This window comes from Oncorhynchus clarkii, chromosome 16 (assembly GCF_045791955.1).
Source record: "Oncorhynchus clarkii lewisi isolate Uvic-CL-2024 chromosome 16, UVic_Ocla_1.0, whole genome shotgun sequence".
In the NCBI taxonomy this organism is placed as follows: Eukaryota; Metazoa; Chordata; class Actinopteri; order Salmoniformes; family Salmonidae; genus Oncorhynchus; species Oncorhynchus clarkii.
In genome coordinates this window covers 396502-424476 of record NC_092162.1, presented here as the reverse complement: position 1 = coordinate 424476, position 27975 = coordinate 396502, and the positions used below count along the sequence as shown (strand labels likewise).

Genomic DNA, 27975 nt, shown 5'->3' with positions numbered 1-27975 from the left:
ACACACAGATGATGGTGCTGTTGTTAATGGGCTGTCTATTCTCCACACACAGATGATGGTGCTGTTGTAAATGGTCTGTCTATTCTCCACACACAGATGATGCTGCTATTACTGGGCTGTCTAATTCTCCACACACAGATGATGCTGCTGTTAATGGGCTGTCTAATTCTCCACACACAGATGATGGTGCTGTTGTTAATGGGCTGTCTATTCTCCACACACAGATGATGCTGCTATTAATGGGATGTCTAAAGTTACTAATGCTCTCAGCTGGACATTTCATTTCGCAACTTTTAAGCATCATGTTATACTGTTTAAATGTCAGCCACCAGACCAGAGCATCATGTTATACTGTTTAAATGTCAGCCACCAGAGCATCATGTTATACTGTTTAAATGTCAGCAACCAGACCAGAGCATCATGTTATACTGTTTAAATGTCAGCAACCAGACCAGAGCATCATGTTATACTGTTTAAATGTCAGCCACCAGACCAGAGCATCATGTTATACTGTTTAAATGTCAGCCACCAGACCAGAGCATCATGTTATACTGTTTAAATGTCAGCCACCAGACCAGAGCATCATGTTATACTGTTTAAATGTCAGCCACCAGACCAGAGCATCATGTTATACTGTTTAAATGTCAGCCACCAGACCAGAGCATCATGTTATACTGTTTAAATGTCAGCCACCAGACCAGAGCATCATGTTATACTGTTTAAATGTCAGCCACCAGACCAGAGCATCATGTTATACTGTTTAAATGTCAGCCACCAGACCAGAGCATCATGTTATACTGTTTAAATGTCAGCCACCAGACCAGAGCATCATGTTATACTGTTTAAATGTCAGCCACCAGACCAGAGCATCATGTTATACTGTTTTAATGTCAGCCACCAGACCAGAGCATCATGTTATACTGTTTAAATGTCAGCCAAAAGTGCTGCCCATGACCCTGTATAGGCCACTAAAGCACATTAGGAATGTGACCAAATTAGATTTTTCCCACCTGAGGAACATTGTCAAGGTGTGCCCGTTTCTCTCTCAGGCTGATACAGAGAGACTCATCCATGCTTTTATTACAAGCAATCTTGACTACTGTAATGCTCTCCTGTCTGATCTACAGAATGCTGCAGCACGGGTACTGACCAAGACCAGATGGAGAGGACACATTACATCGGTGTTAAGGTCATGGCTGCCTGAGAGTGTTAGTATTCATTTTAGGATTCCACTATTGGTTTTTAAATCAATCCACCACTGTGCAGCTCAATACATATCAGACCTGCTTTATGTTATGTACCCAGTAGGTCCCTCAGATCCTCTGGCCTTCTAACTACCCTGAATACATATCAGACCTGCTTTATGTTATGTACCCAGTAGGTCCCTCAGATCCTCTGGCCTTTTAACTACCCTGAATACATATCAGACATGCTTTATGTTATGTACCCAGTAGGTCCCTCAGATCCTCTGGCCTTTTAACTACCCTGAATACATATCAGACATGCTTTATGTTATGTACCCAGTAGGTCCCTCAGATCCTCTGGCCTTTTAACTACCCTGAATACATATCAGACCTGCTTTATGTTATGTACCCAGTAGGTCCCTCAGATCCTCTGGCCTTTTAACTACCCTGAATACATATCAGACATGCTTTATGTTATGTACCCAGTAGGTCCCTCAGATCCTCTGGCCTTTTAACTACCCTGAATACATATCAGACATGCTTTATGTTATGTACCCAGTAGGTCCCTCAGATCCTCTGGCCTTTTAACTACCCTGAATACATATCAGACATGCTTTATGTTATGTACCCAGTAGGTCCCTCAGATCCTCTGGCCTTTTAACTACCCTGAATACATATCAGACCTGCTTTATGTTATGTACCCAGTAGGTCCCTCAGATCTCTGGCCTTTTAACTACCCTGAATACATATCAGACATGCTTTATGTTATGTACCCAGTAGGTCCCTCAGATCCTCTGGCCTTTTAACTACCCTGAATACATATCAGACATGCTTTATGTTATGTACCCAGTAGGTCCCTCAGATCCTCTGGCCTTTTAACTACCCTGAATACATATCAGACATGCTTTATGTTATGTACCCAGTAGGTCCCTCAGATCCTCTGGCCTTTTAACTACCCTGAATACATATCAGACATGCTTTATGTTATGTACCCAGTAGGTCCCTCAGATCCTCTGGCCTTTTAACTACCCTGAATACATATCAGACCTGCTTTATGTTATGTACCCAGTAGGTCCCTCAGATCCTCTGGCCTTTTAACTACCCTGAATACATATCAGACATGCTTTATGTTATGTACCCAGTAGGTCCCTCAGATCCTCTGGCCTTTTAACTACCCTGAATACATATCAGACCTGCTTTATGTTATGTACCCAGTAGGTCCCTCAGATCCTCTGGCCTTTTAACTACCCTGAATACATATCAGACATGCTTTATGTTATGTACCCAGTAGGTCCCTCAGATCCTCTGGCCTTTTAACTACCCTGAATACATATCAGACCTGCTTTATGTTATGTACCCAGTAGGTCCCTCAGATCCTCTGGCCTTTTAACTACCCTGAATACATATCAGACATGCTTTATGTTATGTACCCAGTAGGTCCCTCAGATCCTCTGGCCTTTTAACTACCCTGAATACATATCAGACCTGCTTTATGTTATGTACCCAGTAGGTCCCTCAGATCCTCTGGCCTTTTAACTACCCTGAATACATATCAGACCTGCTTTATGTTATGTACCCAGTAGGTCCCTCAGATCCTCTGGCCTTTTAACTACCCTGAATACATATCAGACCTGCTTTATGTTATGTACCCAGTAGGTCCCTCAGATCCTCTGGCCTTTTAACTACCCTGAATACATATCAGACATGCTTTATGTTATGTACCCAGTAGGTCCCTCAGATCCTCTGGCCTTTTAACTACCCTGAATACATATCAGACCTGCTTTATGTTATGTACCCAGTAGGTCCCTCAGATCCTCTGGCCTTTTAACTACCCTGAATACATATCAGACATGCTTTATGTTATGTACCCAGTAGGTCCCTCAGATCCTCTGGCCTTTTAACTACCCTGAATACATATCAGACCTGCTTTATGTTATGTACCCAGTAGGTCCCTCAGATCCTCTGGCCTTTTAACTACCCTGAATACATATCAGACATGCTTTATGTTATGTACCCAGTAGGTCCCTCAGATCCTCTGGCCTTTTAACTACCCTGAATACATATCAGACCTGCTTTATGTTATGTACCCAGTAGGTCCCTCAGATCCTCTGGCCTTTTAACTACCCTGAATACATATCAGACATGCTTTATGTTATGTACCCAGTAGGTCCCTCAGATCCTCTGGCCTTTTAACTACCCTGAATACATATCAGACATGCTTTATGTTATGTACCCAGTAGGTCCCTCAGATCCTCTGGCCTTTTAACTACCCTGAATACATATCAGACCTGCTTTATGTTATGTACCCAGTAGGTCCCTCAGATCCTCTGGCCTTTTAACTACCCTGAATACATATCAGACATGCTTTATGTTATGTACCCAGTAGGTCCCTCAGATCCTCTGGCCTTTTAACTACCCTGAATACATATCAGACCTGCTTTATGTTATGTACCCAGTAGGTCCCTCAGATCCTCTGGCCTTTTAACTACCCTGAATACATATCAGACATGCTTTATGTTATGTACCCAGTAGGTCCCTCAGATCCTCTGGCCTTTTAACTACCCTGAATACATATCAGACATGCTTTATGTTATGTACCCAGTAGGTCCCTCAGATCCTCTGGCCTTTTAACTACCCTGAATACATATCAGACATGCTTTATGTTATGTACCCAGTAGGTCCCTCAGATCCTCTGGCCTTTTAACTACCCTGAATACATATCAGACATGCTTTATGTTATGTACCCAGTAGGTCCCTCAGATCCTCTGGCCTTTTAACTACCCTGAATACATATCAGACATGCTTTATGTTATGTACCCAGTAGGTCCCTCAGATCCTCTGGCCTTTTAACTACCCTGAATACATATCAGACATGCTTTATGTTATGTACCCAGTAGGTCCCTCAGATCCTCTGGCCTTTTAACTACCCTGAATACATATCAGACCTGCTTTATGTTATGTACCCAGTAGGTCCCTCAGATCCTCTGGCCTTTTAACAACCCTGAATACATATCAGACATGCTTTATGTTATGTACCCAGTAGGTCCCTCAGATCCTCTGGCCTTTTAACTACCCTGAATACATATCAGACATGCTTTATGTTATGTACCCAGTAGGTCCCTCAGATCCTCTGGCCTTTTAACTACCCTGAATACATATCAGACCTGCTTTATGTTATGTACCCAGTAGGTCCCTCAGATCCTCTGGCCTTTTAACTACCCTGAATACATATCAGACCTGCTTTATGTTATGTACCCAGTAGGTCCCTCAGATCCTCTGGCCTTTTAACTACCCTGAATACATATCAGACCTGCTTTATGTTATGTACCCAGTAGGTCCCTCAGATCCTCTGGCCTTTTAACTACCCTGAATACATATCAGACCTGCTTTATGTTATGTACCCAGTAGGTCCCTCAGATCCTCTGGCCTTTTAACTACCCTGAATACATATCAGACATGCTTTATGTTATGTACCCAGTAGGTCCCTCAGATCCTCTGGCCTTTTAACTACCCTGAATACATATCAGACCTGCTTTATGTTATGTACCCAGTAGGTCCCTCAGATCCTCTGGCCTTTTAACTACCCTGAATACATATCAGACATGCTTTATGTTATGTACCCAGTAGGTCCCTCAGATCCTCTGGCCTTTTAACTACCCTGAATACATATCAGACCTGCTTTATGTTATGTACCCAGTAGGTCCCTCAGATCCTCTGGCCTTTTAACTACCCTGAATACATATCAGACCTGCTTTTATGTTATGTACCCAGTAGGTCCCTCAGATCCTCTGGCCTTTTAACTACCCTGAATACATATCAGACATGCTTTATGTTATGTACCCAGTAGGTCCCTCAGATCCTCTGGCCTTTTAACTACCCTGAATACATATCAGACATGCTTTATAATATGTACCCAGTAGGTCCCTCAGATCCTCTGGCCTTTTAACTACCCTGAATACATATCAGACCTGCTTTATGTTATGTACCCAGTAGGTCCCTCAGATCCTCTGGCCTTTTAACTACCCTGAATACATATCAGACCTGCTTTTATGTTATGTACCCAGTAGGTCCCTCAGATCCTCTGGCCTTTTAACTACCCTGAATACATATCAGACATGCTTTATGTTATGTACCCAGTAGGTCCCTCAGATCCTCTGGCCTTTTAACTACCCTGAATACATATCAGACCTGCTTTATGTTATGTACCCAGTAGGTCCCTCAGATCCTCTGGCCTTTTAACTACCCTGAATACATATCAGACCTGCTTTATGTTATGTACCCAGTAGGTCCCTCAGATCCTCTGGCCTTTTAACTACCCTGAATACATATCAGACCTGCTTTATGTTATGTACCCAGTAGGTCCCTCAGATCCTCTGGCCTTTTAACTACCCTGAATACATATCAGACCTGCTTTATGTTATGTACCCAGTAGGTCCCTCAGATCCTCTGGCCTTTTAACTACCCTGAATACATATCAGACATGCTTTATGTTATGTACCCAGTAGGTCCCTCAGATCCTCTGGCCTTTTAACTACCCTGAATACATATCAGACCTGCTTTATGTTATGTACCCAGTAGGTCCCTCAGATCCTCTGGCCTTTTAACTACCCTGAATACATATCAGACATGCTTTATGTTATGTACCCAGTAGGTCCCTCAGATCCTCTGGCCTTTTAACTACCCTGAATACATATCAGACCTGCTTTATGTTATGTACCCAGTAGGTCCCTCAGATCCTCTGGCCTTTTAACTACCCTGAATACATATCAGACATGCTTTATGTTATGTACCCAGTAGGTCCCTCAGATCCTCTGGCCTTTTAACTACCCTGAATACATATCAGACCTGCTTTATGTTATGTACCCAGTAGGTCCCTCAGATCCTCTGGCCTTTTAACTACCCTGAATACATATCAGACATGCTTTATGTTATGTACCCAGTAGGTCCCTCAGATCCTCTGGCCTTTTAACTACCCTGAATACATATCAGACATGCTTTATGTTATGTACCCAGTAGGTCCCTCAGATCCTCTGGCCTTTTAACTACCCTGAATACATATCAGACCTGCTTTATGTTATGTACCCAGTAGGTCCCTCAGATCCTCTGGCCTTTTAACTACCCTGAATACATATCAGACATGCTTTATGTTATGTACCCAGTAGGTCCCTCAGATCCTCTGGCCTTTTAACTACCCTGAATACATATCAGACATGCTTTATGTTATGTACCCAGTAGGTCCCTCAGATCCTCTGGCCTTTTAACTACCCTGAATACATATCAGACCTGCTTTATGTTATGTACCCAGTAGGTCCCTCAGATCCTCTGGCCTTTTAACTACCCTGAATACATATCAGACATGCTTTATGTTATGTACCCAGTAGGTCCCTCAGATCCTCTGGCCTTTTAACTACCCTGAATACATATCAGACCTGCTTTATGTTATGTACCCAGTAGGTCCCTCAGATCCTCTGGCCTTTTAACTACCCTGAATACATATCAGACATGCTTTATGTTATGTACCCAGTAGGTCCCTCAGATCCTCTGGCCTTTTAACTACCCTGAATACATATCAGACATGCTTTATGTTATGTACCCAGTAGGTCCCTCAGATCCTCTGGCCTTTTAACTACCCTGAATACATATCAGACATGCTTTATGTTATGTACCCAGTAGGTCCCTCAGATCCTCTGGCCTTTTAACTACCCTGAATACATATCAGACCTGCTTTATGTTATGTACCCAGTAGGTCCCTCAGATCCTCTGGCCTTTTAACTACCCTGAATACATATCAGACCTGCTTTATGTTATGTACCCAGTAGGTCCCTCAGATCCTCTGGCCTTTTAACTACCCTGAATACATATCAGACATGCTTTATGTTATGTACCCAGTAGGTCCCTCAGATCCTCTGGCCTTTTAACTACCCTGAATACATATCAGACCTGCTTTATGTTATGTACCCAGTAGGTCCCTCAGATCCTCTGGCCTTTTAACTACCCTGAATACATATCAGACCTGCTTTATGTTATGTACCCAGTAGGTCCCTCAGATCCTCTGGCCTTTTAACTACCCTGAATACATATCAGACCTGCTTTATGTTATGTACCCAGTAGGTCCCTCAGATCCTCTGGCCTTTTAACAACCCTGAATACATATCAGACATGCTTTATGTTCTGTACCCAGTAGGTCCCTCAGATCCTCTGGCCTTTTAACTACCCTGAATACATATCAGACATGCTTTATGTTATGTACCCAGTAGGTCCCTCAGATCCTCTGGCCTTTTAACTACCCTGAATACATATCAGACCTGCTTTATGTTATGTACCCAGTAGGTCCCTCAGATCCTCTGGCCTTTTAACTACCCTGAATACATATCAGACCTGCTTTATGTTATGTACCCAGTAGGTCCCTCAGATCCTCTGGCCTTTTAACTACCCTGAATACATATCAGACCTGCTTTATGTTATGTACCCAGTAGGTCCCTCAGATCCTCTGGCCTTTTAACTACCCTGAATACATATCAGACCTGCTTTATGTTATGTACCCAGTAGGTCCCTCAGATCCTCTGGCCTTTTAACTACCCTGAATACATATCAGACATGCTTTATGTTATGTACCCAGTAGATCCCTCAGATCCTCTGGCCTTTTAACTACCCTGAATACATATCAGACCTGCTTTATGTTATGTACCCAGTAGGTCCCTCAGATCCTCTGGCCTTTTAACTACCCTGAATACATATCAGACATGCTTTATGTTATGTACCCAGTAGGTCCCTCAGATCCTCTGGCCTTTTAACTACCCTGAATACATATCAGACCTGCTTTATGTTATGTACCCAGTAGGTCCCTCAGATCCTCTGGCCTTTTAACTACCCTGAATACATATCAGACCTGCTTTTATGTTATGTACCCAGTAGGTCCCTCAGATCCTCTGGCCTTTTAACTACCCTGAATACATATCAGACATGCTTTATGTTATGTACCCAGTAGGTCCCTCAGATCCTCTGGCCTTTTAACTACCCTGAATACATATCAGACATGCTTTATAATATGTACCCAGTAGGTCCCTCAGATCCTCTGGCCTTTTAACTACCCTGAATACATATCAGACCTGCTTTATGTTATGTACCCAGTAGGTCCCTCAGATCCTCTGGCCTTTTAACTACCCTGAATACATATCAGACCTGCTTTTATGTTATGTACCCAGTAGGTCCCTCAGATCCTCTGGCCTTTTAACTACCCTGAATACATATCAGACATGCTTTATGTTATGTACCAAGTAGGTCCCTCAGATCCTCTGGCCTTTTAACTACCCTGAATACATATCAGACCTGCTTTATGTTATGTACCCAGTAGGTCCCTCAGATCCTCTGGCCTTTTAACTACCCTGAATACATATCAGACCTGCTTTATGTTATGTACCCAGTAGGTCCCTCAGATCCTCTGGCCTTTTAACTACCCTGAATACATATCAGACCTGCTTTATGTTATGTACCCAGTAGGTCCCTCAGATCCTCTGGCCTTTTAACTACCCTGAATACATATCAGACCTGCTTTATGTTATGTACCCAGTAGGTCCCTCAGATCCTCTGGCCTTTTAACTACCCTGAATACATATCAGACATGCTTTATGTTATGTACCCAGTAGGTCCCTCAGATCCTCTGGCCTTTTAACTACCCTGAATACATATCAGACCTGCTTTATGTTATGTACCCAGTAGGTCCCTCAGATCCTCTGGCCTTTTAACTACCCTGAATACATATCAGACATGCTTTATGTTATGTACCCAGTAGGTCCCTCAGATCCTCTGGCCTTTTAACTACCCTGAATACATATCAGACCTGCTTTATGTTATGTACCCAGTAGGTCCCTCAGATCCTCTGGCCTTTTAACTACCCTGAATACATATCAGACATGCTTTATGTTATGTACCCAGTAGGTCCCTCAGATCCTCTGGCCTTTTAACTACCCTGAATACATATCAGACCTGCTTTATGTTATGTACCCAGTAGGTCCCTCAGATCCTCTGGCCTTTTAACTACCCTGAATACATATCAGACATGCTTTATGTTATGTACCCAGTAGGTCCCTCAGATCCTCTGGCCTTTTAACTACCCTGAATACATATCAGACATGCTTTATGTTATGTACCCAGTAGGTCCCTCAGATCCTCTGGCCTTTTAACTACCCTGAATACATATCAGACCTGCTTTATGTTATGTACCCAGTAGGTCCCTCAGATCCTCTGGCCTTTTAACTACCCTGAATACATATCAGACATGCTTTATGTTATGTACCCAGTAGGTCCCTCAGATCCTCTGGCCTTTTAACTACCCTGAATACATATCAGACATGCTTTATGTTATGTACCCAGTAGGTCCCTCAGATCCTCTGGCCTTTTAACTACCCTGAATACATATCAGACCTGCTTTATGTTATGTACCCAGTAGGTCCCTCAGATCCTCTGGCCTTTTAACTACCCTGAATACATATCAGACATGCTTTATGTTATGTACCCAGTAGGTCCCTCAGATCCTCTGGCCTTTTAACTACCCTGAATACATATCAGACCTGCTTTATGTTATGTACCCAGTAGGTCCCTCAGATCCTCTGGCCTTTTAACTACCCTGAATACATATCAGACATGCTTTATGTTATGTACCCAGTAGGTCCCTCAGATCCTCTGGCCTTTTAACTACCCTGAATACATATCAGACATGCTTTATGTTATGTACCCAGTAGGTCCCTCAGATCCTCTGGCCTTTTAACTACCCTGAATACATATCAGACATGCTTTATGTTATGTACCCAGTAGGTCCCTCAGATCCTCTGGCCTTTTAACTACCCTGAATACATATCAGACCTGCTTTATGTTATGTACCCAGTAGGTCCCTCAGATCCTCTGGCCTTTTAACTACCCTGAATACATATCAGACCTGCTTTATGTTATGTACCCAGTAGGTCCCTCAGATCCTCTGGCCTTTTAACTACCCTGAATACATATCAGACATGCTTTATGTTATGTACCCAGTAGGTCCCTCAGATCCTCTGGCCTTTTAACTACCCTGAATACATATCAGACCTGCTTTATGTTATGTACCCAGTAGGTCCCTCAGATCCTCTGGCCTTTTAACTACCCTGAATACATATCAGACCTGCTTTATGTTATGTACCCAGTAGGTCCCTCAGATCCTCTGGCCTTTTAACTACCCTGAATACATATCAGACCTGCTTTATGTTATGTACCCAGTAGGTCCCTCAGATCCTCTGGCCTTTTAACTACCCTGAATACATATCAGACCTGCTTTATGTTATGTACCCAGTAGGTCCCTCAGATCCTCTGGCCTTTTAACTACCCTGAATACATATCAGACCTGCTTTATGTTATGTACCCAGTAGGTCCCTCAGATCCTCTGGCCTTTTAACTACCCTGAATACATATCAGACCTGCTTTATGTTATGTACCCAGTAGGTCCCTCAGATCCTCTGGCCTTTTAACTACCCTGAATACATATCAGACCTGCTTTATGTTATGTACCCAGTAGGTCCCTCAGATACTCTGGCCTTTTAACTACCCTGAATACATATCAGACCTGCTTTATGTTATGTACCCATTAGGTCCCTCAGATCCTCTGGCCTTTTAACTACCCTGAATACATATCAGACCTGCTTTATGTTATGTACCCAGTAGGTCCCTCAGATCCTCTGGCCTTTTAACTACCCTGAATACATATCAGACCTGCTTTATGTTATGTACCCAGTAGGTCCCTCAGATCCTCTGGCCTTTTAACTACCCTGAATACATATCAGACCTGCTTTATGTTATGTACCCAGTAGGTCCCTCAGATCCTCTGGCCTTTTAACTACCCTGAATACATATCAGACCTGCTTTATGTTATGTACCCAGTAGGTCCCTCAGATCCTCTGGCCTTTTAACTACCCCAAAACCTAGGACCAAGAGGCATGGAGAGACAGCCTTTTAACTACCCCAAAACCTAGGACCATGAGGCATAGAGAGACAGCCTTTAGTTACTATGCCTCCAGCCTTTAGTTACTATGCCCCCAGCCTTTAGTTACTATGCCCCCAGCCTTTAGTTACTATGCCCCCAGTCTTTAGTTACTATGCCCCCAGTCTTTAGTTACTATGCCCCCAGCCTTTAGTTATTATGCCCCCAGCCTTTAGTTACTATGCCCCCAGCCTTTAGTTACTATGCCCCCAGCCTTTAGTTACTATGCCCCCAGCCTTTAGTTACTATGCCCACAGCCTTTAGTTACTATGCCCCCAGCCTTTAGTTACTATGCCCCCAGCCTTTAGTTACTATGCCCCCAGCCTTTAGTTACTATGCCCCCAGTCTTTAGTTACTATGCCCCCAGCCTTTAGTTACTATGCCCCCAGCCTTTAGTTACTATGCCCCCAGCCTTTAGTTACTATGCCCCCAGTCTTTAGTTACTATGCCCCCAGCCTTTAGTTACTATGCCCCCAGCCTTTAGTTATTATGCCCCCAGTCTTTAGTTACTATGCCCCCAGTCTTTAGTTACTATGCCCCCAGCTTTTAGTTACTATGCCCCCAGCCTTTAGTTACTATGCCCCCAGTCTTTAGTTACTATGCCCCCAGTCTTTAGTTACTATGCCCCCAGCCTTTAGTTACTATGCCCCCAGTCTTTAGTTACTATGCCCCCAGCCTTTAGTTACTATGCCCCCAGCCTTTAGTTACTATGCCCCCAGCCTTTAGTTACTATGCCCCCAGTCTTTAGTTACTATGCCCCCAGTCTTTAGTTACTATGCCCCCAGCCTTTAGTTACTATGCCCCCAGCCTTTAGTTACTATGCCCCCAGCCTTTAGTTACTATGCCCCCAGCCTTTAGTTACTATGCCCCCAGTCTTTAGTTACTATGCCCCCAGCCTTTAGTTACTATGCCCCCAGTCTTTAGTTACTATGCCCCCAGCCTTTAGTTACTATGCCCCCAGCCTTTAGTTACTATGCCCCCAGCCTTTAGTTACTATGCCCCCAGCCTCTGCAACAACCTGCCAGAGAACCTGAGGGGGACGAAACTGTGGACATGTTTAAAATAGATATTTGTGGCTTTGATTTTCCTCAGGGTGCTTTTTGGTAGTTCTGTTTTTATTGTTATTCTTTTGTTTTTATCCTCTGTTTGTTGTGTAGTAAATATTTCAGGTTTTATTTTCATTGTTTTTTTGTTTTTCCTTGTGTTGCATTTCATGTCTGAAATGTGCTCTATAAAATAAAGCTTAATTTGATTAATCCTTTACAAACATATGATGTTGCTGTTGTTAACGGGCTGTCTATTATTTACACCCTCCTAACCCTCCTAACCCTCCTAACCATAACCCATTTATCAATCCATCCTCCCTACATCCATCCATCCATCCTCCCTACATCCATCAATCCATCCTCCCTACATCCATCCATCCTACATTCCTCCATCCATCCCATCCTCCCTACATCCATCCATCCTACATTCCTCCATCCATCCATCCTCCTTACATCCATCCATCCTTCCTACATCCATCCATCCATTCATCCTCCCACATCCATCCTCCCTACATCCATCCATCCATCCTCCCTACATCCATCAATCCATCCTCCCTACATCCATCCATCCATACTCCCACATCCATCCATCCTCCCACATCCATCCATCCATCCCCCTACATCCATCCATCCTCCCTACATCCATCCATCCTCCATCCATCCTCCTACATCCATCCATCCATTCATCCTGCTACATCCATCCTTCCTACATCCATCCATCCATTCTACATCCATCCATTCATCCTCCTATTTCCATCCTCCCTACATCCATCCTTCCTACATCGATCCATCATTCCTACATCCATCCATCCTCCTACATTCATCCTTCCCACATCCATCCATCCTTCCTACATCCATCCATCATCCTACATCCATCCATCCTACATCCATGCATCCATCCATCCATCCATCCTACATCCATCTATTAATTCATCCATCCTTCCTACATCCATCCATCCTCCTACATACATCCTCCCGAAATTCATCCATTAATCCATCCTCCTACATCCATCATCCCGAAATTCATCCATTAATCCATCCTCTTACATCCATCCTCCTACATCTGCCCTTCCCACATCCATTCCTCCTTCCATCCATCCATCCACTCCAACCATCCATCCACTCAGCTACAGTAAGCATCAATCCACTCCATCCATCCATCTATCTATCCATCCTACATCCATCCATCTATCTATCCATCCTCCATCCATCCATCTATCTATCCATCCTCCATCCATCCATCTATCCATCCTTCCTACATCCTTCCTACAGCCATCCACTCATTCATCCATCCATCCTTCTTACATTCATCTATCTATCCATCCTACATCCATTCATCCATCCATTCATTCTTCCTACAGCCATCCACTCATTCATCTATCCATCCATTCATCCTTCCTACAGCCATCCACTCATTCATCCATCCATCCATCTAATCATCCTTCCTACATCCATCCACTCATTCATCCATCCACCCATCTAATCATCCTTCCTACATTCTTCCTACAATCATCCATCCATCCATCCTACATCCTTCCTACATCCATCCACTCATTCATCCATCCATTCAGTTAAAATGGCACATAGAGCAGGAGTCAGTTGACAGGCTTCTGAGAGATTTCAGAACAAGGTCTTTATATAGCATAACACTTGCTTGTTATGGATTTCTGTAGTTTCCACTACTTGTTGTTTTGTCTACAGCCCTTACTACTACAGGCCCATTGAGAAGAGAGGCCTATTTATTTCCTTTATTAGGAACGTAATAGTTATGTAGAATAAACTTCCCACAGGAAGAAAAGAGAGGGATACAGAACTGAAGGATAAACAACATTATAGCACCATTACATGTCTTTACCTTCTCAGCCAAGGGACAGGGCTGTGTCCCCAATGGCAACCTATTCATTATATAGTGCCCTACTTGAGATCAGGGCCTAGAGGGATCTGGTTAAAAGTAGTGCACTTTAAAAGGAATAGGGTGGCATTTTGGAGCATAGAAAAAGACTCCTGTAGGAACAACCAGACTGCCCTCAAACTGTCTACAGTGCATTCGGAAAGGATTCAGACCTCTTTACTTTTTACACATTTTGTTACGTTAAAGCCTTATTTTAAAATTGATTTAATTGTGTGTGTGTCCCCCTCCCCCCAGTCAATATATACACAATACCCCATCATGACAAAGCAAAAACAGGTTAAGAAATTTTTGCTAATTTATTACAAATAAAAAACGGAAATATCACATTTACATAAGTATTCAGACCCTTTACGCAATACTTTGTCGAAGCACCTTTGGCAGCGATTACAGCCTTGAGTCTTCTTGGGTATGATGCTACAAGCTTGGCACACCAATATTTGGGGAGTTTCCCACATTCTTCTCTGCAGATCCTCTAAAGCTTTGTCAGGTTGGATGGAGAGCGTCGCTGCACAGGTATTTTCAGGTCTCTCCAGAGATATTAGAACGGGATCAAGTCCAGGCTCTGGCAGGGCCACTCAAAGACATTCAGAGACTTGTCCCGAAGCCACTCCTGCGTTATCTTGGATGTGTGCTGAGGGTCGTTGTCCTGTTGGAAGGTGAACCTTTGCCCTAGTCTGAGGTCTTGAGCACACTGGAGCAGGTTTTCATCAAGGATCTCTCTGTATTTTGCTCAATTCATCTTTCCCTCGATACTGACTAGTCTCCCAATCCCTGCCACTGAAAAACAACCCCACAGCATGATGCTGTCAACACTACGCTTCACCGTAGGGAAGGTGCCATGTTTCCTCCAGATGTGATGCTTGGCATTCAGGCCAAATAATTCAATATTGTTTTCTTCAGATCAGAGAATCTTGTTTTGTCATGGTCTGAGAGTCCTTTAGGTGCATTCCGGGCAAACTCCAAGCAGGCTGTCATGTTCATTTTACTGAGGAGTGGCTTCCATCTGGCCACTCAACCATAAAGGCCTGAATGGTGGAGTTCTTCAGAGATGATTGTCCTTCTGGAAGGTTCTCCCACCTCCACAGAGGAAATCTGGAGCTCTGTCAGAGTGACCATCGGGTTCTTAGCCACCTCCCTGATCAAGGCCCTTTTATTTCTTCCACCTTTATTTAACCAGGTAGGCCAGATCACCTTTATTTAACCAGGTAGGCCAGATCACCTTTATTTAACCAGGTAGGCCAGATCACCTTTATTTAACCAGGTAGGCTAGTTGAAAACAAGTTCTCATTTACAACTGCGACCTGGCCAAGTTAAAGCTAAGCAGTTCGACACATACAACAACACAGAGTTACACATGGGATCAACAAATGTACAGTCAATAACACAATAGAGAAATATATGTATAGTGTGTGCAAATGTAGTAAGATTAGGGAGGTAAGGCAATAAAAAGGCCATAGCGGCAAAATAATTCCTGTGAACTGATAAACAACAACAGTAAAGAACTAGGTTGGTACATTCCTGTTTACTGATAAGCACCAACAGTAAAGAACTAGGTTGGTACATTCCTGTCTACTGATAAACAACAACAGTAAAGAACTAGGTTGGTACATTCCTGTCTACTGATAAACAACAACAGTAAAGAACTAGGTTGGTACATTCCTGTCTACTGATAAGCACCAACAGTAAAGAACTAGGTTGGTACATTCCTGTTTACTGATAAACACCAACAGTAAAGAACTAGGTTGGTACATTCCTGTTTACTGATAAGCACCAACAGTAAAGAACTAGGTTGGTACATTCCTGTTTACTGATAAACACCAACAGTAAAGAACTAGGTTGGTACATTCCTGTTTACTGATAAGCACCAACAGTAAAGAACTAGGTTGGTACATTCCTGTTTACTGATAAACACCAACAGTAAAGAACTAGGTTGTTACATTCCTGTTTACTGATAAACACCAACAGTAAAGAACTAGGTTGGTACATTCCTGTTTACTGATAAACACCAACAGTAAAGAACTAGGTTGGTACATTCCTGTTTACTGATAAACACCAACAGTAAAGAACTAGGTTGGTACATTCCTGTTTACTGATAAACACCAACAGTAAAGAACTAGGTTGGTACATTCCTGTTTACTGATAAACACCAACAGTAAAGAACTAGGTTGGTACATTCCTGTTTACTGATAAACTAAAGAACTAGGTTGGTACATTCCTGTTTACTGACATAAACAACAGTAAAGAACTAGGTTGGTACATTCCTGTCTACTGATAAACACCAACAGTAAAGAACTAGGTTGGTACATTCCTGTTTACTGATAAGCACCAACAGTAAAGAACTAGGTTGGTACATTCCTGTTTACTGATAAGCACCAACAGTAAAGAACTAGGTTGGTACATTCCTGTTTACTGATAAACACCAACAGTAAAGAACTAGGTTGGTACATTCCTGTCTAACAGTAAAGAACTAGGTTGGTACATTCCTGTTTGATAAACACCAACAGTAAAGAACTAACATTCCTGTTTACTGATAAACACCAACAGTAAAGAACTAGGTTGGTACATTCCTGTTTACTGATAAACACCAACAGTAAAGAACTAGGTGGTTACATTGTTTACTGATAAACACCAACAGTAAAGAACTAGGTTGGTACATTCCTGTTTACTGATAAGCACCAACAGTAAAGAACTAGGTTGGTACATTCCTGTTTACTGATAAACACCAACAGTAAAGAACTAGGTTGGTACATTCCTGTTTACTGATAAGCACCAACAGTAAAGAACTAGGTTGGTACATTCCTGTTTACTGATAAACACCAACAGTAAAGAACTAGGTTGGTACATTCCTGTTTACTGATAAGCACCAACAGTAAAGAACTAGGTTGGTACATTCCTGTCTACTGATAAACACCAACAGTAAAGAACTAGGTTGGTACATTCCTGTTTACTGATATACACCTGGTCTTTGTTCTGAGACTATGGATGCATCCCAATGGTTCCCTACTCCCTATTGAGTGCACTATTTAGACCAGAGTTCTCTGTGGGTCCAGGTTAGCGCACTAAAAAGGGAATAGGGTGCCATTTGGGTCTCAGCCTGTGAGTAGAGTAGTAGTGTGAGGGACTGCAGGTAGGTAGGCTATGATGTCAGACATTGATTGAGGTCGTCATCGCCCCCTGTCTGTCTCAGGGAAGTATTACCACCATAAAATAAAAGATACCACCAGCTGAGAGACAAACATTACACCAGGCCTAGTATACTATTCACAATACTTTAGAATAATATATTTCCAAGTGAGAATCTCCAACCAAGATATTATTAAGTGATAATAGGCTATAGCCATTATGGACATGAAATATGGTTTTATCATCAACCTCAACAAAGGATCACTAGGACAATGGCTCTCTGTACTGTACATCTGGAAACGCATTCAACTACTGGGAAGCAACGCATATAAACTCTGTGTGTAGTAGAGATGCATCAAATCATCTGTCAAATAGTGGTAATAACAAGCCTGTCTGCTCATAGTGGCAGCAGTAGATCACACCAGTTTGTGCACTGGAAACTTTCACTGTGGTGTGTAAAAAGTTACCACGATTATACTCTGTGTTTCTGTCAATGGCTTTTTCGACTGGGATTATCATAGTCTACACATAATTACACCAAACAACAATATGTCTCGGAGAAGTTGTTTCACTACCACACTAACACAGTCATACATTTCTTTTCTACAGACGGACAATAAAATTATGAGGGCTATAATAGCGGAGCTGTACCTGGACGTCAGAACATACCCCGACACTCTATTCCGTTATTGGGGAGAACAGTAGGAAGAACATACCCCGACACACTATTCCGTTATTCCGTTATTGGGGAGAACAGTAGGAAGAACATACCCCGACACACTATTCCGTTATTCCGTAATTGGGGAGAACAGTAGGAAGAACATCTGTGCCATTACCTTTCACTTGAGCAGCAGAAGAATAGGCTAATATTCGGGAAGATAGACGAGACGGTTATTATCCTTGTCTACAGATTAAACCGTGTTCATCCATAGAAACGCTCCAACGTGTGAAGTTCCATAGACCCTCTCTCTCCTCTCTCCGGCTGCTGTTCGGTGTGATATCCATCTAGAGACCGCTTTAGTCCGCGATGACAGCGGAGCAGAGCAGGGTGCCACCGCTGACGGATAGCTCCTCCCTCCGCCTTCCTTAATGTGATGATTTGTGGGAATAGAGAGATCCAGTCAAACTCACAAGCGGAGAAGAGAACAGAGGAAATGTATTTGTTAATAATTGTAATTCAGTCACTGAAGTCTATACTGTGCAAAGAGAGAATAACGGCGAGGTGTGACACTGACGAAGATTTATCTCTGGTTGTGAGAATAAGGCACAAAATAGCAGGCCCAAATGGAATAGCCCTATATTCTGGATAATAGACATTACATTTGTATATATATATTTATTTAAAGCAATCGGCATATCATAGCCCATCTCTGAATAAAGCCCCACAGTGGCACCAACTGGCGAGCTGCAGGAAAATGGCTCTAACTTGTTTTATCATGGAAATAAAAGCAATACTATACGGTCAAATTAAGTCTCTAATATGCTATCATTTTTCTCTATGCTATTTGTCCATAAAGGATATTGAGTTATATTCTATTCTATTGTATTATATTATTTGCTTTAAGGATACATTTCCTAGGTTATTAGTATAGATAGTTAGTTATATATTTTTTAAATGTGTTATTAGTGTGCATTTGTAGCTCAATATGACTCCTAATAAATTTGCTAATGTAACATTACTCACCCTTTTTTAATGTGGTCAGGACTGAAAACTACTATTCCCAGAATCCTCTGGCATCACATGACATAAAAGATGCGTGACGGAGACCAGTTTGTTTCCACGGAGCTGAAGAAGCTTGTGGGTTATCGGTGCTGACAGGCTAATTTACGGATTTTCTCCTCCATTTCAGCTGTGATTCTCTCGTAAATTATACAAAAACCAAACGTTGTTTTCTTCCTAAGGGGTCTGATTGATGTTTAACCAATTCATTCAACGAGGGATCTCCATTCAGAATGGTATCACTGGCAACTCTGGGCTGAGAGTGAATCCGTCAAATTCTTGTTGCTCGGACACCTGTCGCAATGGCACAATGACAGAGCAATTAAATAACAACGAAACTCTCTTTTCTTTCGAACTATTGGTGGAATATATCAGAATAGACAAAACCAGAAAATGTCTAAATTATTCAGATGAATTAGCCCTCGGTGTGAGACTACTGGACTTCCCAACTCTGCTCATCTATCAACCAGAAACGTCTACTCCACTGCTAAATCAACGGCACCATGAGGACGAGGACATTGAGAAGGAAAACCAGCTCTATCAAGCCCAGGACACGTTTAAATACCCTTTCAACAAAGGCAAGTCGTGTTTGTTCAAAACCCACCTGGACTCCCTCCACACCCACCTATCCAACACTCCTCTGCATGCCGTGGTCCTGGATATGAGGGGAGAGGTTCCCACGTTGATAGGCAGCTCGCTGGTGTCTCTGGTCAGGTTGATAGACTGTATCAGGTGTGATGTGGAGGTTCATGGTATCTCCTCTCCCTCTTCCCAAGGAGAGAAAGGACTTGTTGATTTATTTAATATCATGGGAGAGAAAATAGGTGTTCTTTCTTTGGGATATAATCTGTTCAGTCTGGGAAGTAGTTCATTACCACATATACCTGATAACAGGGTATTGCCAGTTGGTATTACACACGGGACGGAATCTATGAAACCAATAGAACATTTACAGGTCGATCGTGGGAAAGGAACGATGCAACCACTTGACTTGGACATTGACAACAGGCCTTCCAAGGTCCTTTATCAGAATATTCATATAAACGACAAGCCCAGTGAGATAGTGGTGTCTGAAGCACGGCAGACTGTTCCAGTTTCAACTGGCACTCAAACAGAACATTCTAGAAGCAAGCAGCATCAGCGAACACTCAGAGTGGCTGCTATCGATGAGGAGCATGATGAGGGAAGCCTCTGTGTTCAGCCCCCATCTCTTTACTACAGCAGTTCTGTAGAACAACAACAGGAGAATGAACCAGGCCACTACAGGGTGTTAGACATGGAGTCTCTCGGGGTCGAGGAGCTGGACTTGGGGAATGAGGAGACACCTGATGAGACACAGGTTCCTGCTACAGACCACAGGTGTAGACAGAGACAGGATGTGGTTATGGAGTCTAGAGGCAGAGAAGAGAGGGGACAGCACCAACCCCAGCAGACGGCATCTATCTTAGGGGAGGCTCTGAGACCGCTCCCTCTATTGAACACCTTGCTAGTTGAGCTCGCCCAGCTGAGTGGACAGAGTCAGACCCAGCTACAGCAGCTCTTTTCAGTCCACCCCAACCTAGCATGGATCTACAGGCCACTGACAGAGCCTTCTAATGGACAGGTATGATACTGTATGTACATTGTGTCATTTCTTCTGTCTGTATATTTGTGTCTACTGCTGGCATTTAGTCAAGTCAAATTCTGTGTATATGTGAATGTGTTTGATGAATAAAGGTGATTGTGATTCTGACAGGCGGACTGGCCTCAGTCCCAGGGCCTACGAGACACCACAACATCACCACAGAGAGGCAGGCAGTCTCCTTGCCCAGTGGTTCCCAAACTATGGGTCGGACCTAGCCCCAGAGTGAAGAACAGGCCTCTTCAGGAACAATGCAGCACTACCACACAAAGTTATATCAGAAAAACAAACTGGGAGAATACAAAGAGTGGCAATACAGTGTCCAAGTCCTCTCCCAAGAAGAAGTTAGGTTTTGGAATGACAAAAACGTTCCGCCTAAGAATGAAGCAGATTCAACCTTGTGGGATGAAATGCCACCTCCATGAGTGCAGAAAGCAACAGACAGACAAACAGATACTCAAGACCAAGGGTCCTGGCAGGAAGTCCAACAACACTAACAGACAAACGGATAAACCTATAGTTGGGAGGAAGCTACTCAATAGGAATTATATTTTAAATGAGGACATTGCGACTTCGATAAGTAGCCTAGACAGAGACCGTGGACGGCAGGGAAACATCTCAACAGGAACCCAGCAGGAACTATCAAACACATTCACAACTAGTGTCAATGCAGAGGATTTTTACTGTAAGAGAGATGACTCCTCCCAAAGATTACCAAAACAGAAACCATCATCCCATTCCAAGCAGGACAGTCACAGTAAACTGTGGGTGCATATTCCCAGTGTTGATCACACAGAGGAGGTGTTACGGAGTGGAGAGTACGACCATGCTGACTCTGACAGCAGAGGAGACGGGGATGAGACGCCAAGAGGCCCCAAACCCAGACCACACCTTTTAGACTCTGGCCACAAGCCCCACATGTCAGACACCAGAAGAAGCCCCAGACTCAAACACCCCCACTCAGCCTCCAGCAGTGATAAGTTGGACAGTGTGGGGGCAGTAGAATACCTGGATGACTTCAGCAGTCTAGACCCTACTGATGGTGACGGGTTCTCACCTTCAACTGACCTTCTCAGTAGCCCTGAACATGTTTCAGGTAGGACTAGGGAGAGGAACCCCGAGCCTGTTGGTGGTGGGAAGACTAGGGGGAGGAGCCCTGAGCCTCTTTCAGGTAGGAGGACTAGGGGGAGGAGCCCTGAGCCTGTTGGGGGTGGGAAGACTAGGGGGAGGAGCCCTGAGCCTGTTTCAGGTAGGAGGACTAGGGGGAGGAGCCCTGAGCCTGTTGGGGGTGGGAAGATTAAGGGGAGGAGCCCTGAGCCTGTTGGGGGTGGGAAGATTAGGGGGAGGAGCCCTGAGCCTGTTGCGGGTGGGAAGACTAGGGGGAGGAGCCCTAAGCCTGTTGGGGGTGAGAAGACTAGGGGGAGGAGCCCTGAGCCTGTTGGAGGTGGGACCAGGGACAAGAGGAGGAGCCGAGTGTCAGGTGACCATAACTCTGACGGCTCCAGTGTCTCAGAGAGAAGCCAGAGAAGAAGAGTGGCTCCGCCTCTTCCAGTTCCTGTTAAAGCTGAGACGTCTCCCCAGCGCTCCCTGCTGAACACACACGTCATCAGACCTCGTACCCAGGCCTCAGTCCTCAGCGTCTCCTCTGACAACAGTGTTGGAGACTCGCCTGCATCCATACACTCAGTCCGCTCTAGAACTCAGCTGGCAGCAAGACCTTGTAGTGGAGGAGCCATGAGGTCTGGCTCTGGGGCTAGAAGAACCTCAACCAACAGGCCTGGTGGCACTTGGTCTCAGGGAGCCAAGGGGTCTTCCTCTGAGAGTCTCAGAGCATCAAGCCAACTCAGTGACATCCATACTGGCTACATCCCCAAAGAACCCAAGGACAGAGCACCAGACAGAGGATACTCTGTAGACACCCACACTGACTCTATCCACACTAAGAACAGTAGGTCAGACAGGGGATACTCTATAGACACCCACACTGACTCCATCCACACTAAGAACAGTAGGTCAGACAGGGGATACTCTGTAGACACCCACACTGACTCCATCCACACTAAGAACAGTAGGTCAGACAGGGGATACTCTGTAGACACCCACACTGACTCCATCCACACTAAGAACAGTAGGTCAGACAGGGGATACTCTGTAGACACCCACACTGACTCCATCCACACTAAGAACAGTAGGTCAGACAGGGGATACTCTGTAGACACCCACACTGACTCCATCCACACTAAGAATAGTAGGTCAGACAGGGGATACTCTGTAGACACCCACACTGACTCCATCCACACTAAGAACAGTAGGTCAGACAGGGGATACTCTGTAGACACCCACACTGACTCCATCCACACTAAGAACAGTAGGTCAGACAGGGGATACTCTTTAGACACCCACACTGACTCCATCCACACTAAGAACAGTAGGTCAGACAGGGGATACTCTGTAGACACCCACACTGACTCCATCCACACTAAGAACAGTAGGTCAGACAGGGGATACTCTGTAGACACCTGCATCTCTACTGACTACATCTCCTCACCTGAGTCCCACAAGGCTGAAGATATAGAAGAGGAGCTAACTGAGGAGGCAGGAGAGGAGCTAACTGAGGAGAGAGGATAGGAGCTAACTGAGGAGAGAGGAGAGGAGCTAACAGGAGGCAGGAGAGGAGCTAACAGGAGGCAGGAGAGGAGCTAACTGAGGAGAGGAGCTAACTGAGGAGAGAGGAGAGGAGCTAACTGAGGAGAGAGGAGAGGAGCTAACTGAGGAGGCAGGAGAGATAGCTAACTGAGGAGAGGGGAGAGGAGCTAACTGAGGAGAGAGGAGAGGAGCTAACCGAGGAGGCAGGAGAGCTAGCTAACCGAGGAGGCAGGAGAGCTAGCTAACCGAGGAGGCAGGAGAGCTAGCTAACCGAGGAGGCAGGAGAGCTAGCTAACCGAGGAGGCAGGAGAGCTAGCTAACCGAGGAGGCAGGAGAGCTAGCTAACCGAGGAGGCAGGAGAGCTAGCTAACCGAGGAGGCAGGAGAGCTAGCTAAAGAAGCTATAGATGAACTGGGTTCTCTGTGGTTCAGTAATGAGTAGCAACATGTCTCTGAGCTGGTAGTTAACAAGCTCCATGGATACACCTTCTAGAAGACCCACATGAAAAATGTGCTTCCTAGGGACAAATGTATCAAGCATCTCAAGGTAGTGCTGCTGATCTAGGGTCAGATATTCCCTGTCCATATGATCCTAATTGTGATATTAAAGGCAAAACCAGTTCTCCTACTCTAATGCTGTGTTTACACACTAATTGGTATTTTCACCAGTCAGATCAGTTCTGAAAATGATCTGATATGAAAAGATCCTAAGTGATTGGTCAAAAGACATATTAGTGGAAAATATATCAGAATTGGGCTGCCTGTGTAAACACAGACCATGATGCTTGATACATATGGGCCCTGACATAGTCCACATCTGGTTTACTGATAGAGCAATGGTGTGGAGACAGACATTGTTAGTCATTCTGAATTTGGACGGGCGGGATACTTCCATTTTAATATCTCATTCTGTACGGCACTAGACTAAACTGAATGTAATGTTGTATCAATCATTCATAAATTCAAAGGGCTAATTGAATCATTTACTTCCATGTTAGACTATTGACTGTGTGAGCGGGTTTGGGAATTCCCTAATATAAATACGTTATCAAAAAGCAAGACTGTTTTAGTTTAAAATGTCTTTCCCAAGTTATTAAAATGCTTCTGTTGTTTTATCTATACATTCAATTGTGAAAATAATTTAAATGTGTTGATGAGCTACATACTACTTAAGTTGTGCATGAAAATGCCACTCAATATATGCAAGTCCACAAGGCTACTACACAAGGCCAAAGGGAGCAGGTAGAGCGATATGTTGATGCCTACCCTCAGTCATGGATCTCCTGAATACTATGGCTTTGAATTGACATAGAGCAGGGGGGTTTCAACCTTTTCTTACCCCCTCCTAGGCAAACCGGCAACCCAGGAACCATTATATATTAACTAAAACAAATTGTCTTATTATCAAGTGAATGATTATAGAAAGCAGAAGTAATCAACATTTTAAAATGAATAGATTTGGTTGATAATTGTTCATTATTTTGACCTCCACACGTTATAATTGGAAGAGGAAGGGTAAACTCTAACATAGCGTATTATATAGAAAGGTAACTCCAAGCCTAAGAGCAGCTGGTTAAACAAAGGTTAGCCATGTGTTGGCAAAAATGTATGTCCAAGTCAAGAATGTCCAAGTCTTATCTTGGCGTGACATTTTGAGTAATGTGTAATTCTCGGACAAGGTGACTTTTATCAATATATTCACCTCAATTTATTGTCAAAATGTTGAAATGCTGATTAGAAACAGAGAAGACCTCAAGAAGACTACAAATCCCCGCCGTCAGCTCCTGTACATGTTCACCAGCGTGACCAGAGGCCGTCAGCTCCTGTACATGTTCACCAGCGTGACCAGAGGCCGTCAGCTCCTGTACATGTTCACCAGCGTGACCAGAGGCCGTCAGCTCCTGTACATGTTCACCAGCGTGACCAGAGGCCGTCAGCTCCTGTACATGTTCACCAGCGTGACCAGAGGCCGTCAGCTCCTGTACATGTTCACCAGCGTGACCAGAGGCCGTCAGCTCCTGTACATGTTCACCAGCGTGACCAGAGGCCGTCAGCTCCTGTACATGTTCACCAGCGTGACCAGAGGCCGTCAGCTCCTGTACATGTTCACCAGCGTGACCAGAGGCCGTCAGCTCCTGTACATGTTCACCAGCGTGACCAGAGGCCGTCAGCTCCTGTACATGTTCACCAGCGTGACCAGAGGCCGTCAGCTCCTGTACATGTTCACCAGCGTGACCAGAGGCCGTCAGCTCCTGTACATGTTCACCAGCGTGACCAGAGGCCGTCAGCTCCTGTACATGTTCACCAGCGTGACCAGAGGCCGTCAGCTCCTGTACATGTTCACCAGCGTGACCAGAGGCCGTCAGCTCCTGTACATGTTCACCAGCGTGACCAGAGGCCGTCAGCTCCTGTACATGTTCACCAGCGTGACCAGAGGCCGTCAGCTCCTGTACATGTTCACCAGCGTGACCAGAGGCCGTCAGCTCCTGTACATGTTCACCAGCGTGACCAGAGGCCGTCAGCTCCTGTACATGTTCACCAGCGTGACCAGAGGCCGTCAGCTCCTGTACATGTTCACCAGCGTGACCAGAGGCCGTCAGCTCCTGTACATGTTCACCAGCGTGACCAGAGGCCGTCAGCTCCTGTACATGTTCACCAGCGTGACCAGAGGCCGTCAGCTCCTGTACATGTTCACCAGCGTGACCAGAGGCCGTCAGCTCCTGTACATGTTCACCAGCGTGACCAGAGGCCGTCAGCTCCTGTACATGTTCACCAGCGTGACCAGAGGCCGTCAGCTCCTGTACATGTTCACCAGCGTGACCAGAGGCCGTCAGCTCCTGTACATGTTCACCAGCGTGACCAGAGGCCGTCAGCTCCTGTACATGTTCACCAGCGTGACCAGAGGCCGTCAGCTCCTGTACATGTTCACCAGCGTGACCAGAGGCCGTCAGCTCCTGTACATGTTCACCAGCGTGACCAGAGGCCGTCAGCTCCTGTACATGTTCACCAGCGTGACCAGAGGCCGTCAGCTCCTGTACATGTTCACCAGCGTGACCAGAGGCCGTCAGCTCCTGTACATGTTCACCAGCGTGACCAGAGGCCGTCAGCTCCTGTACATGTTCACCAGCGTGACCAGAGGCCGTCAGCTCCTGTACATGTTCACCAGCGTGACCAGAGGCCGTCAGCTCCTGTACATGTTCACCAGCGTGACCAGAGGCCGTCAGCTCCTGTACATGTTCACCAGCGTGACCAGAGGCCGTCAGCTCCTGTACATGTTCACCAGCGTGACCAGAGGCCGTCAGCTCCTGTACATGTTCACCAGCGTGACCAGAGGCCGTCAGCTCCTGTACATGTTCACCAGCGTGACCAGAGGCCGTCAGCTCCTGTACATGTTCACCAGCGTGACCAGAGGCCGTCAGCTCCTGTACATGTTCACCAGCGTGACCAGAGGCCGTCAGCTCCTGTACATGTTCACCAGCGTGACCAGAGGCCGTCAGCTCCTGTACATGTTCACCAGCGTGACCAGAGGCCGTCAGCTCCTGTACATGTTCACCAGCGTGACCAGAGGCCGTCAGCTCCTGTACATGTTCACCAGCGTGACCAGAGGCCGTCAGCTCCTGTACATGTTCACCAGCGTGACCAGAGGCCGTCAGCTCCTGTACATGTTCACCAGCGTGACCAGAGGCCGTCAGCTCCTGTACATGTTCACCAGCGTGACCAGAGGCCGTCAGCTCCTGTACATGTTCACCAGCGTGACCAGAGGCCGTCAGCTCCTGTACATGTTCACCAGCGTGACCAGAGGCCGTCAGCTCCTGTACATGTTCACCAGCGTGACCAGAGGCCGTCAGCTCCTGTACATGTTCACCAGCGTGACCAGAGGCCGTCAGCTCCTGTACATGTTCACCAGCGTGACCAGAGGCCGTCAGCTCCTGTACATGTTCACCAGCGTGACCAGAGGCCGTCAGCTCCTGTACATGTTCACCAGCGTGACCAGAGGCCGTCAGCTCCTGTACATGTTCACCAGCGTGACCAGAGGCCGTCAGCTCCTGTACATGTTCACCAGCGTGACCAGAGGCCGTCAGCTCCTGTACATGTTCACCAGCGTGACCAGAGGCCGTCAGCTCCTGTACATGTTCACCAGCGTGACCAGAGGCCGTCAGCTCCTGTACATGTTCACCAGCGTGACCAGAGGCCGTCAGCTCCTGTACATGTTCACCAGCGTGACCAGAGGCCGTCAGCTCCTGTACATGTTCACCAGCGTGACCAGAGGCCGTCAGCTCCTGTACATGTTCACCAGCGTGACCAGAGGCCGTCAGCTCCTGTACATGTTCACCAGCGTGACCAGAGGCCGTCAGCTCCTGTACATGTTCACCAGCGTGACCAGAGGCCGTCAGCTCCTGTACATGTTCACCAGCGTGACCAGAGGCCGTCAGCTCCTGTACATGTTCACCAGCGTGACCAGAGGCCGTCAGCTCCTGTACATGTTCACCAGCGTGACCAGAGGCCGTCAGCTCCTGTACATGTTCACCAGCGTGACCAGAGGCCGTCAGCTCCTGTACATGTTCACCAGCGTGACCAGAGGCCGTCAGCTCCTGTACATGTTCACCAGCGTGACCAGAGGCCGTCAGCTCCTGTACATGTTCACCAGCGTGACCAGAGGCCGTCAGCTCCTGTACATGTTCACCAGCGTGACCAGAGGCCGTCAGCTCCTGTACATG

The 27975-nt window shown here is 45.4% G+C and overlaps 2 protein-coding genes across 2 annotated transcripts in view; one reads left to right on the top strand and one right to left on the bottom strand.

Moving 5' to 3' along the window:
* LOC139367853 (signal induced proliferation associated 1 like 2) overlaps positions 1–18265 on the bottom strand; it is a 306546-nt gene extending 288281 nt beyond the window's left edge. The window contains exon 1 of the mRNA XM_071106185.1: positions 18108–18265. The gene's annotated coding sequence lies outside the window, so the exon portion shown is untranslated. The remainder of the gene's footprint in view (positions 1–18107) is intronic.
* Positions 18266–19219: 954 nt separating this feature from the next.
* On the top strand, positions 19220–25011 carry LOC139367818 (microtubule associated protein 10). The gene is given in 3 exon segments (XM_071106156.1): positions 19220–20594; positions 20727–23100; positions 23641–25011. Coding segments are annotated over 3 exon segments (3777 nt in total). The 5' UTR covers positions 19220–19301; the 3' UTR covers positions 23751–25011.
* Positions 25012–27975: the final 2964 nt, after the last annotated feature.